The 12,884-nt window shown below is 51.8% G+C and overlaps 1 protein-coding gene across 1 annotated transcript; it reads right to left on the bottom strand.

Moving 5' to 3' along the window:
• Positions 1 to 429: 429 nt before the first annotated feature.
• On the bottom strand, positions 430 to 2,354 carry POU4F1 (POU class 4 homeobox 1). The gene is made up of 2 exons (XM_063103476.1): positions 2,232 to 2,354; positions 430 to 1,575 (listed from the first exon to the last, which is right to left on the bottom strand). Exons 1-2 carry the CDS (start codon positions 2,352 to 2,354, stop codon positions 430 to 432), a joined length of 1,269 nt encoding a protein of 422 aa, XP_062959546.1.
• Positions 2,355 to 12,884: the final 10,530 nt, after the last annotated feature.

Raw genomic sequence — 12,884 nt, 5'->3', positions numbered from 1 at the left:
GTAGATTTGTTTCTGTACATAGTTCCTTGGTCCCCAGGAGATTCTGATAAGTGTCTCTGGTCAAAAACAGTCCATTTCCCTACCCTTCCCGCGTCTCCCCCACCCTATGCCCCAGAACCATCCTGCTCCTCCAAACCCCTGCTCCAGCCTCCACCTTCCTTCCCCCCACTCCCCGCTCACCCAAAAGCCACCCGCTTCTCCCCCTCCATCCTCTCCTTTCTCCACTTCCAGCACCCACGTCCTCTCTGCTGGGGGCACGGTCAGGACAGGGAGAGCAGAGAGAGGGAGGAGGAAAGAGCGTGAGGAGGGACCCCCCAAATGCAAGCAGGATAACGGACACTCCGGACCCGAGGGGAAGCAGGCCCGAGGGGAGCCCCCGAAATGCCCCTCAGCTGCCCGCTCTGCCCCGCCCGGGCCCTCCCAGCCCCCTCAGTAAGTGGCAGAGAATTTCATCCGCTTCTGCTTCTGTCTCTGGTTGCAAAACCACACCCGCACCACGTTCTTTTTGAGGTCCAGTTTCTCGGCGATGGCGGCGATCTTCTCGGACGAGGGCCGGGGTTGTACGGCGAAGTAGGCCTCGAGGGAGCGCTTCTCGGGCGCGGCGATGGAAGTCCGCTTGCGCTTCTTCTCGCCGCCGTTGAAGAGCTCGGGCTTGTTCATTTTCTCGCGCTGCGCGCCCTCGGCCTCCTCGAGCCACGCCTGCAGGATGGGCTTGAGCGCGATCATGTTGTTGTGCGACAGCGTGAGCGACTCGAACCTGCAGATGGTGCTCTGGCTGAGCGAGCCCACGCCCGGGATCTTGAGGTTGGCCAGCGCCGAGCCCACGTCGGCCTGCGTCACGCCCAGCTTGATGCGCCGCTGCTTGAAGCGCTCGGCGAACGCCTCGAGCTCGCGCGGGTCCGTGTCCGAGTCGCAGATGGACGCCAGGCCCGCCGCGCCCACCACGGCCGCCGCCGCCGACGCCGCCGCCACCTGCCCGGCCGCCGCCGCCGCCGCCGCCGCCGCCGCGCCGTGGTGCGCCGCCGCCGCCACCAGCCCGGGGTGAGGCAGCCCGGACGGCATGTTCATGGCGGCTGCCGCCGCGGGGTGCGACAGGTGGCCCAGGCCGTGCATGTGCGGATGCGGGTGCGCCGAGCCGCCTAGCAGCCCGCCTCCCGGACCGCCGCCGCCGCCGCCCCCCGGGCCACCGCCGCCGCCGCCGCCGCCCCCGGGGCCGCCGCCTCCAGGGCCGCCGCCGCCCCCCGGGCCGCCGCCGCCCCCCGGGCCGTCGTGGGCGCCGCCGCCGCCCGCCGCACCCGCGCCGCCCGCGCCGGCCATGAGCGCGAGCGACGGCGACGAGATGTGGTCCAGCAGGTCGCCGGGCTCGAGCGCCTGGTGGTGGTGGTGGTGGTGGTGGTGGTGCGCCAGCGGCACGGTGGACGTGGACGTGCACGGCACGCTGTTCATCGTGTGGTACGTGGCGTCCGGCTTGAAAGGGTGGCTCTTGCCCTGGGACACGGCGATGTCCACGGCCGCCAGCGCCTCGGCCCGCGCCAGCAGCGTCTCATCCAGGCTGGCGAAGAGGTTGCTCTGCAGCTGCGGGCGACACAAACCAAACCAAAAAAACCACAAAACCAAAAAAGCGACAACGACACACACACACACACGCAGGCCGGAAATAACATGCAAAGGGCAAACACAAAGCAACCAAAATAACAACAACGGGGGTGGGGGCAGTGGAGAGCGGGAAAGACGGAACGGAGGACACATTAGGGAGCAGGCAGGGGGACAGACGAGAAGGGACGGGAGCGTGGCGAGGGGCGCAGAAGGAGGGGAGAGAGGGACAGAAGAACACATTCCGAGAAAGGGCGTGGGAGACGACACAGGAGGGAGAAAAGAAGAAGAAATGGAGATGTAACTCGCAGCTGGGGACCCGTGTCGCACCCCCGAGCAAGCACAGAGGCCGCCTTTCCGAGGCGTGAAATTAACAGAGGAAGTGGAGGGAAGTCGAAAGTCACGGCCCCGGCGCGCCCCACTCTGATCACAGGCGCCCGACACGCAGGCAGAGGCAGACGGGAACGAGACATTAAGCGCCACCGGACAAAACGTGCCTCGCAGCGGGATTCCTCTAGAAACCCCTGCCCGCAAATCCCCGCACCGGGACCTGCACACACCGGCACCCGACATGCAGCGTCTCGGAGACCGGGAGGGGGCGGGCGCGCGGGCCGGGGCCGCGGGCGTGGGGCGCTTACCGGCGGCGTGGGCAGGCAGGCCCGCCGGATGGCCTCGGAGCTGGAGTGCAGCGACGGGTACTTGTGCTCAGGGAGGGTGGGATGCATGGCAAAGTGAGGCTGCTTGCTGTTCATGGACATCATCTTGACGGCTTGGCATGTAAATCCACAAACACTCCGAAAGTCCGCGGGAAAGTGCGCACTCCGGCTCCCCCGGCCTCCTTTCGGAGACTGCAGCCGCGGTGGCGGCGACCCCGCCGCGGGCTGCTGCTGCTCCTGCTGCCGCCCGGCGCTCCCCTTGACCGCGCAGAGCGCCGCGCGCCGGCCTCGCGGTCCTGCTTCTCCGGGAGCTCTAGACCCGCGCCGACGGGATGCGCTCCTCTTACACCTGAACCCCACTTCTCGCGGCCGGGCCGGGGAGCTCTCGCGAGAGCTCAAGCCCCGCCGCGCTGACAGGCATCTGCTGTCTCCGTCTGTCTGGCGCGCGCTCTCCCTTTCGGCGGCGCCGTGCGTCTGCGCGCAGGCGCGCGCTCGTCCGGCGGCGACCCGCGGGTGGGAGCCGCTCTTATAGTGACCACCAGCAAGGACAGCGCAGGTGATGCACCTGTAGCTGCCCGGGCATGCGCACTGCACGCTGTACCTTTCCCACCGCGGGTCTGGAAAGATCAAAAGGGCCAGCTATTGTCTAAGGGTAGGCACCTTTTAAACGAAGAAAGATGCACGCACGCCCCCCTCTGTGGGGTTTTTTCTCCCATCGCAAACCCCGACTATATGCGCATTACTTAAGCACACCTCCTCTCCGGGATGCCTAATAAGTTGTTATATAATGTATACAGCTGGGCATTTGTATGTTAAATTATGCCCGCGCAGTCCTCTGTATACAGTATAAACAACAACACAGAAATCCAGAAGGTGCTGTCTTTTGCTGCAAGAACCTGTTTCTTTCAAGGTTTATAAATAGGTTCCTGGAGAATAATCGCGGTGACAGACGTTTGTTTGAAGCAGTCAGACGCTATTGATTTCCATATAATTTAATTTCCTCTGCATACTTTGTTGTTGTTGTTGTTGTGAATATAACTGTGTCAGGCACCGCCAGTGACAGCCACTTAGGAACCACAAGGAGCGTGTGCTTTCTACTCAGGAAAGGCTGTTGAAATGAAATTGTGCATTTCTCATATTGTTTGTCTCCTTTAACCGTGTACAAACCCACGTTTCAAACGAGCTCCGGGTGATCTGAGGCTTCTAGTAATCAAAAGGAAAAAATAGTTAACAGGGTGTAGTTGGGACCCTTTCCTCTCCTCAGCCTGTACACACACACACACACACACACACACACACACAACTTTATGCTGGAAACTCCAAGAAAAGAAAACCGCTTCAGAGAAAAGCGAATCTGTCTTTTGCCTTTTGTCGTTTTGGGTCTTTGCCTCTTATCTCTGCTTGCTTGTATATATTTTTTTCCTCAATAAAAGCCAGGATCAAGCTAACTTATAGGAAAGTGTGATTCAAAATATTAATGCAAACTAATTTGAAAGAGCAGGCAAAAGCTCTGGTCCAGCCTCTCTCTCTCTCTATATATATATACATATATATACATATGTGTGTGTGTGTATATATATAAATATACACACACACACATATATATACGTATATATTGTGAAATCAAGACCTAAGAAGAAGAAGAAATCAATTAGCCAACATGTTATATGGTCCTTATGCGGTAGATAGATCAAAGACCTCCCAGGGGAGCCACAGTTCAGGTGCCCGAGTCCCCAGGGACACAGCGCTTGCCCAAGGTGATAATAATGGCCCAGATGTTATCATATCTGCGGCAAGAGAGCTGGAGATCGGCAAAGGACTGCTTATGGGAAGCAGAGATCAGATAAATAACCTTTCTGGTCTCTCCCACACCAAGGAGGTCTGTATTTTCACCAAAGAGCAGATCTCATTTCTGTAAATCTAAATTTGCTTTCCCGTGGATTTTATCTTTCCTTTGCACATACGCGTGTGTATTTAGCATACCCACTCACCTACTCAGATTCCAAGAAGAGCCCACAGGCGTCACCGTGGCTTTCTCTTTCTTTTCTTTTCTTTTCTGTCCCCCCACCCCCTCTCTTCCTTCTAGCCCAAGAGGGAAGTGAGAAGGATGTTCACTTGCTGGTGAGAGAAGGAGCTGTGTCTCCATCCATTATGCGGCCCCCTGGGAGCGCTAAATGCAACTTTATCTCGACAGGGAATGGACGATGAGCGGGACGTCGCTGGAGGGAAAGAGTGAGTCCTATGGCAGTTGTCGCACCGGGTGTCCAGGCTTAACCTAATCCTTCCTGACACCCATCGCGGCGGTTCCCTGCGCTCTCTGCGGGGAGAGGGGGACCGGGAAGGATCCTGCCTCCCCCCCCCCCCCCAAGGCCTTCTGGGAAGCGCTGTTAGGGATCCTGAAGGGTGCAGAACAGACAGAAACGCAAGCAGCACAGGTTTGTGGCCAGATGGACCTGCAGAGAACCAGGCGAGCACCTGAGTTCCCGAAGCGCACCTGGGATAACCCTCTGACCCTGGGAGGTCTTCAGTAAACCCAGTGGGGTGGCGACCCCACCCCCACCCCCGCCTGAAGTCAAGAGTTTACCATCAGCCAAGACTCCATTTCCAGCAGCTCACCTCTCTTTGGACAACAAGGAGTGCCTGTCCACCTTGAGGTGAGGCCAGACCTCTGTCCAGAATATCTCTTTTTTTGCTGGGGCCAGAAATATGAGGGCTATGGATAAAATCTCCACCCCCATCCCCACCCCCAAATCCCCCGGACTGGAAGCCCACCTAGGGCACATCTGTCCTCCACCATGGTGTTTAGCACTTGCTAGTGACAGAGTAAAAGTGCTCCATCAAACAATTCATGTGTGCGGGAAGGAAGTGAGACCAGCTGGGGAGGGCCAGGACAAAAATGCAGAGAGGGTTCAACAAGCTAGATCTGCCTGGGGAATGCAAGAAGATCCCTGAAGGGGTCTTCTCTCTCCTTAAAAAGGAGATGGAGACTGAGCAGCAGGTGTGTGATATCCCCAGGTAGAGCTGAAAATCTTGATTCCAGCCTGTTCTTTTTCAGAAGCCAATTATTTCACCCCTCCCTCATTTACTTGCTAACTTATCTTCCTTCAAATGCTTGCTGAACACTAGTCTGGGCCAGTACAAGATGCTAAAGATAAATATGGGTGCCTGACCTCCTGGAGGTGACAGTCTATGAGCATGGGGCAGCCACAGGTAAAAGGCATTTATGGTATGGGTATAAAGGGTGTGATGAGAGTCGTACAGAATTATGGGGTGGGGTGATGCTTGGAGAGTTATCCTGCCACATCCCTGTTCAGCCTCAGCCCCAGGCTAAAGAGTGGTCACATTGGCAGATCTGCTGGCAGTTCTTTTGACCATATCAGGCCTCTACCCACTTACCTCATGGGTAAAAGGAAAGGGTGGTGGGCCCGGACCCAGCTCACCATATGTCACTGCTTTGTTTTCCTGGTTTGGCAACTGCTGTAACTAGTTGGACTTTGCCTGTGCTAATGATGCCCACATGGGGTCTGAGCCTTGGCATAGATTCCTGGGCATTTTTTTTTTTTCCTCTTTCTTATTTAAAGACCTACACAGATCTCTCCTCCCCCCATCTCATAGCTTTGCATTTTATCAAGAGAGAGATAATGAATGCACAGCTATTGATTTCCAAGGAATTTTCTCCCCCAGGGACAGGGAGTCTATCATCTGGATCAGAGACACATTTCTTTTCCTCATTAATTAATTTTCTCCTCCTCCTTTGGCAGACCTCACTTCACATTTCCTTTGGCAGCGCCCCTTTCAGGAAGCAGACATTTGTTGGTTGGAGTGAGGACCGGAGGGAGAGGCGCTGTGCAAGGGCCCCGCACTGTCAGGCTGAACTCTCCTAGCTTTCGACGCACCCTTACACGCCCCGCGCGCGCTCCCAACCCCCAGCTCGGAGAGCGCGTCTGACAGCTGCTGCCCCTTTGGGAGCTGCCTTTCTCCTTCCAACGGGGTGTGGGGAAAGTTTGGCTCAGCAGCCACTACTCCTCCACCTCCGGGGTTGAATCCCAGTTGCTTGTCTGGGTTTACGGACTGGGGATGGGCCCTGGGGAATGTCGACGTAAGTGCGTGGAGGTTGTGTGTGTGCAGGACCAGGGAGTCCGGCCGCACGCTCTTGCCGGAACCCGGGGTTCTGGCCTCACCTGCAGGCCTGGCCACCTCGGGTCCTGGCGCAAAGCTGGAGCTCTGCTCCTCTCTGCGTCGGGCGCCACGTTTCTCGAGGGCAGTTGCCCAGTTTGAAATGAGGAGCATTTCACCTCGCAGCCGGGTCCCTGCGTGCAGGAGAAGCCCCCATGGCCCAGAGTCTGCCGGCTTTACAGGCCACTTAGGTTACTGTAAGCGCTGTGCGAAGGGACAGGAGGGGGAGGAGCAGGCCCAGGGGACGGGGTTCGGGTCTCGCAACGCGGGCCGCAATTGGGCTGTCCCGGAGCCCTCCTGTTCGGACACTGTCTCTCCAAAGGGTGGAACTGAGGAAGGACTGGTTCTGCACCTTCGCATTCCCTCCGGGCCATGCCTGGGCTGCTTTGATCCCCAATCTGTCTTACTGCTGCTCCTCGCATATCCGGCCCCGTCCCTCCCCTGTTGATGGCTACTGGGCTTCTCGCCGGCCCCGCCTGGGGTCCTCGGACCTCCTCCTACAGTTCCCAACGCCGCGGCGTCGACCCCGCCTGGTCCTGGGTGGTGGCCCTGCCCTCCGCGGCCTGCCGGCCCCGGCCCAGCTCAGCCCCGAGGTTCCAGTCCCTGGCAGCGCTCTGGGTCGCTAAGGCTCAGACTTCCTGGAGGCCACTGTCCTTCCCTTCCACCCTTCACTGCCTAGCACTTGAAGCCGCTCGCCCCCCTCGATTCCCAAGGCCCCGGGTGGGTGAGGAGTTGGGGCCCGTTGTGATCTCTTCTAAAGCTCCGGGTTCGGCGTTCAGACTGGGTTCCAGCAGTAAGCCGGTGGAAAATCCACTGTTATTTTTCTTCTCGTCGTTTAATTCAAATGCAACTTCTGTTGAGGACATTTTCCTGGATGTGACCGCCCCGCCCGAGATGTCGCTGATGGCCTTGCGACCCGGATGAGGCATCCCAGCAAAGTTCACTGCCGGTCATTCTCGCTCTCGGCGTTCCATACAGATATAGATCTTTGCATGAATCTCCACCCTAATCTCTCTGGACATAAAACCCACCTACCTCGTGAAAGCCTCACGGGTGATGCATGACAACCACGTTTCTGTCCTAACAGGGGCTCCGCCTATCCCCCTCCCCTGCTCATGGCCAGAACCAGTTTCTCAGCCCAAGGAACGATGTTGTACCGCTTAACATGGCCACGAGCCCCTGTGATTCAGGTCGCAAGAAGAGCAGAGGCGTCCCCGCCCCTCCCGGGCTGGGCCGTTCAAAGCTAGAACAGCGCGCTGGTCAGGAAAGGGGCTTCCAGGTCCACGCGTTAAAATAACAACAACAACAAACAAGCAAACAAAACGGACACTCCCGCTCTTGACCCCGAGCAACGAGATGGAAGTTCTGTCGCCTTCCCTCTGTCCACAGAGCCGCCAGCCGGCCGCTCGGCGGTCACACGCGCGCCCTGCTGGAGGGCGCTCTGCTGGAGTAAATGCCCAGCAGAGGACTCCCAGCCCCCCACGAGCGCGCCTCCGAGGACCAAAAGGCGGGCGCCCGTCGCCCTCCGCAGGCTCCATCCACTCTGCTTCCAGAAGCAGGATCCCTAAGAGGGTCTGGAAGCCGCGGAGGAAACCACGAGGCCGCGAGTCCAAGCCTGAGAGTGCGGGGCTGGGTCCTGCCGCCAGGCTCCAGCGCTCGCCGGCGCCGCCGCCGGCCGCCCCTCCTCCCCGCCGCCCGCACAAATCAAAGCCCCTTGCGAGGGACTGGGAAATAGTTGCCTTGTCATGTAACACATTGCCCTGATTTATTATAAAATTTTAACGAAATCATGCATATTTTAACAGCCTTTAATCACTGCATGAAAATTTAATTCATGGACTGTAGCGCGTTTAAATAAATGAAGTGTTAATTCATTAGGATTAATTAATTTGTTAAAGGATTGTGTGCAAGGTTAAGGTGGAAAGAAAACTCTTTGTTGGTTTCGCGTCTTAATCGCCAGGTTTCACGAGTGGTAATAAAATGAAAGGAAACCGCAGAGCAGGCCGGTTCGGGTGGGGCTCGGGAGGGAGCAGCTGAGAGCGCCCTCAAGAGCTGGGGAAACTACGGCCGGCTGGAGGGGAAAGGGCGGGTCGGTCCTCCCAGGAGACCCGGGAGCGGGGAATGGCAAGGGAGCAGGGAAGAGGAGGGCGGCGCTAGCGGCGGGAATCCAGGAAGGCTCAGTTAGCTGGAATCCCAGGGAGGGACGGGGGCTCAGAATGGAGGCCGGCGGGCCAGACTTCGCTTCCCCGCCCCAACACAAAGACGACTGCGTGGGGGAGGCGAGGTCGCTTCTTCGGGCTCTCGGGGCACCAAGCCTCGGCTTAATGGACAGATGACGGGTCCGCACCGCCACCTTCTAAGCTTTCCAGAGCCCAGGGAGTCACTGTCTCGCCATCAGGCCGCCCGCCCAAGCGGCTAGGGAGAGCCCAAGAGCCTCTCGGGGGACTCTGAGAGGTGGCGGAGCAAAGTCAAACTTGCCAGCTCCAGCTGGAGCAATCCAGGAAACCTTTATCAATCAGGAGCGCTGACTTTAGGGAGTAGTCCCTTCACCCCTTTTCTGAGACAGCCGCTAAATAGGCTCCCTCTCCGGCATACCCTGGCACAGGCAACAGGCGTCCTCTTCCGCGCCAGACCAAGTCGAACAGAACCTCAGTGAAGCCGCCAGATTTCCTCGCTGAGCCATGCTATCCTCAACACGGTCACTTTTGTACTCACCAATGTTGTAAGAACCAAAATGGACAATAATTACATCTTCTCCCCTCATAATAAATGTCCAAGTCAAAACTTTGCCCCTGGGAAAGGATCTTTACACCCCCTAATTATAAACGTCACACGAGGCCCACATTACTACATACTTGTTTAATCCAACTAACATCTATTAGAGTGTCTGCTCTTTATCAAGACAGGGCTGACCTAGGAATCTACCTCGTTTCAAGAAGTGGAGCTGTTAACTCAAAGTATTCTAGACTACCTTAGTCATGCAAAACTGACAATCGTTCTAGCCTGGGCTCTAGATGGGTTCTTTAAAAGAAATCTGGATCTTAATAGATGCTTCCTCGCTCAGAGTGGGGTTCCGAGAATTAGGCAATAAATGTTCACTATGAAGCACTCAGAGATCATTGCTTAAAAGGTTTTCTCTCTGCCAAGTATTATTAAAGGGATCGGGTTACACAGTGATAGGCAATGCCCTGTGTTGTTGGACTCCCACAAATAGGAATGAAAGACCTTCTTACCAGGCTTTGGGAAACCCTTCTAGTCTTAATAGGCCACACGCCATAAACCGTTCATCTCAGTTTGATGCTCTCCACAACATCCACAGGTACCAAAATGGGGGGGGGGGGGGGATCTAGTGGATATATTACACTTTGAATAACTGAAAACCATTCAAATATATAGAAGCAAGTTTCTGAAACATCAAGACTAAGTTTTCTTGTTCAGTGGCAACTTTAGTTATTTCAAACCAATGTAGATACCAAAGAGACAGAAAAACAAAGCAGACTTGAAATTAAGGGACTGTAACTTTAGTCTGCCATTCTGTTTTTGTGTGAACTGATCCAATAAAGCAGGGATGACATGAAGATTTTAAAAATCAAAGGATGGGTTGGCCTTAGCAACCTTGATTACAGCATGGTGCTGATAACATCAAGGTCAGGGGTTCAATTTACCAGTCAGCCGCCAAAACAAAGAATTAAAAATCAAGACAGATACTAAAAGTCACGACAAAAACAAAACAGAAGACCCCTAGCATCCTGTCACATTCTTGTAGCCTTAGCATGTTAGAAAGATGAGCAGTCAAAAGACGTTTTTATAACATGAACTAAATATCTGCTTCCTTATCACTAGTGCACCTTTTTCTAACATAGCTTTAATGAAATAAGCTAATAGGGGAAGGTTAAATTTGCCTAAATGTCAAAGTTAATGTGAATCTTTAAACTTAGAAGTGGCATACAAAATTCCCATCATTGAGCTTCTGTTGAGTAGAGTCAGAGCCAGGAACATATGCAGGAATTAAATGCTACTTGAAATGAAGCATGCTAATATTTCCAAAGTGCCACTTTAAAAAGAATCCCTAGGAAAATTCAAATCCGTTCATCTTTGGTCTACAAATGTGAACTGTTACACATAGGAGAGGAAGAGCACAAGCTCTGGAGTCCAAGACCCAGCTTCAAGATGGTTCTACCCCATTTCAGCTGTGTGATCACTAACCCTCAATTTACTCTTCTATAAATTGGTGATAATAGTACTTGGCTCACAGGATTTGAAAAGGGAATTAGATGAGATAGAGGTCAGTTTAGCAAAATACTTGGTCTTAGTAAAAGGGAGGTTTTTTGTTGTTGTTGTATGTTTGTGTATATAATAGGTATATTTCAACATCTGTGAGACTACCATTTGTCATGACATCAGATTATTATAGAATGCAAACAATAATGTGATTAAAATCAAATCCCGCACAGATTATTCCCTTTAACTGAGGAATAGCACGGGTTTAATGACATTAATTTACAAAACACTGGTAGGAAGGAGGGATGTTTCTGAAGATTAGTAGCTGGGAAATACTCTGGTCTAATATGGATACTCTCACCCAGGTTAGTCATTAGTAAATGAAGTTACACATTCCGGATTTCCATGGCACAGTGCCAGTATATATTTGCATTAAAAACATACACATTTTTTGTTACAGATGGAATTAGAGTGAGGCTTATTCTTTGTCTTAGTCTGTTCTGGCTGCTATAACCAAACACCTTAGATGGGTCAATTTACAAACAATAGAAATTTGTATCTCACAGTTCTGGGGGCTGGGAATTCCAAGATCAAGGCACCAGCAGATTCAGTGTCTGGTGAGAACTTGCTCTCTGCTTCAAAGATGGTGCCTTCTATGTGCATCCTTACATGGTGGAAAGGACAAGGAAACTCCCTCAAACCTCTTTCATAGGGGCACTAATCCCACGAGGGCTAATCACCTCCTGAAGGCCACACCTTTTAATATCATCACCTTGGGGGTTAAGTTTCAACATATGAATTTGGGAGCAGGGACCACATACATTCAGACCATAGCATCCCTAACTTTACTCTGTAACAGAAAAATTTTAGATTCTACATTTAATTGAGCTTCTAATGTATAAAACCATATTGTCAAAGATATTTAAACTGCCAATAGCTCTGAAAATATCCATTAGCTTTAACATATCAGAAAGATAAAATAATGAACAAGTAATTATTGGAAACTATATATGATAGAACGAAAATTATGCTTTACATTAGCTTTTTCTGGCTATTATTGCTTTTAAAAGTGGAGGGCATGATTCTCCACATCATAAAAGTGATTTGTTACACTTTCATGGTTTCATTGAATCCTCAGAGTCTATTACAACAAGGGCCAGTAAATTTTTCTGTAAAAGGCCAGATAGTAAATATTTTAGGTTTTGTGGGCCATATGGTCTCTCTTACAACTATTCAACTTTGCTGTTATAGTACAAAAGCTGCCATAGATAATACATACACAAATGAATGTAGCTGTGTCCCCATAAGACTTTATTTAAAAACAATGAAATTTGAATTTCATATAATTTTCCTGTATCATGAAATATTCTTCTTTGGATTTTTAAAAGCCACTTAAAAATGTAAAAACCATTTTTTTTTTGCTCACAGGCCTTCAAAAACAGGTGCAGACCAGATTTAGTCTATGGACCATAGTTTGTCAAACCCTGTATCATAAAATCAGTTTAAAAAGGTATGTTTTCCTGGTCTTTATAGGCTAGTTCAATATCTGAGACAACATCAAAGAATACAGTGCTTATGACATCTTTTATTCAATTCACATAGAAAAGCATGCAGTATTAATGTAAAACATTACAGTATTAATGTAAAATGTTCAGTGCACGTTAGATAAACAAATCATTAGCATACAAACCCATTTTTAAAGGCCTATATAGGCATACCAAACATGTTTAGAATAATACACTTTTTCAGAGCCTAAATTATAAGTTGTGCTTACCTCTTACCTATCCTCACCCTCTCAATGCTTCATTAAAAAAAAAAAAAATTATCCCACATAAAAGATATTCTATCAGCCAACTGAAACTTCTTTTTCTTAAGTATGGAAAACAGTAAGCAAAAATATTACCGTGCATACAGAGATCCCACAAAGAATAGTGACATGCAAACAAAAACTTTGTCACTCCAAAAAGAACTCCCCTGGGATACAAGTGGATCAAGAACTTGGCAATGAGTGCTTTCGTGCCTATACATTTGGAACAATGAAGCTACGATGTTTAGGTTCCTTCAAACCCAACTGCTCTATGTCTTCTTTTCAAATCAACTTTTCATTTTACACACACACACACACACACACACACACACACACAAAGATGAATATAAGCTATGTGACATAAAATGAATATTTCCATATAAAAAATGTATTCTTTCATACTTGCAGAACATTTTCACAAAAACTGGACA

This window comes from Cynocephalus volans, chromosome 7, assembly GCF_027409185.1.
Source record: "Cynocephalus volans isolate mCynVol1 chromosome 7, mCynVol1.pri, whole genome shotgun sequence".
Classification (NCBI taxonomy): domain Eukaryota; kingdom Metazoa; phylum Chordata; class Mammalia; order Dermoptera; family Cynocephalidae; genus Cynocephalus; species Cynocephalus volans.
Note: the sequence above shows the minus strand (reverse complement) of the source record. Positions and strands in the feature narration are given on the sequence as shown.

What these genes read in the sequence shown, in the direction of transcription:
- POU4F1 (XM_063103476.1), bottom strand. Translation starts at nt 2,354, where the DNA reads ATGATGTCCATGAACAGCAAGCAGCCTCACTTTGCCATGCATCCCACC. An exon ending in CCTGCCTGCCCACGCCGCCG is followed by an intron (nt 1,576 to 2,231) that starts GTAAGCGCCCCA and finishes TGTCGCCCGCAG; the next exon opens with CTGCAGAGCAACCTCTTCGC.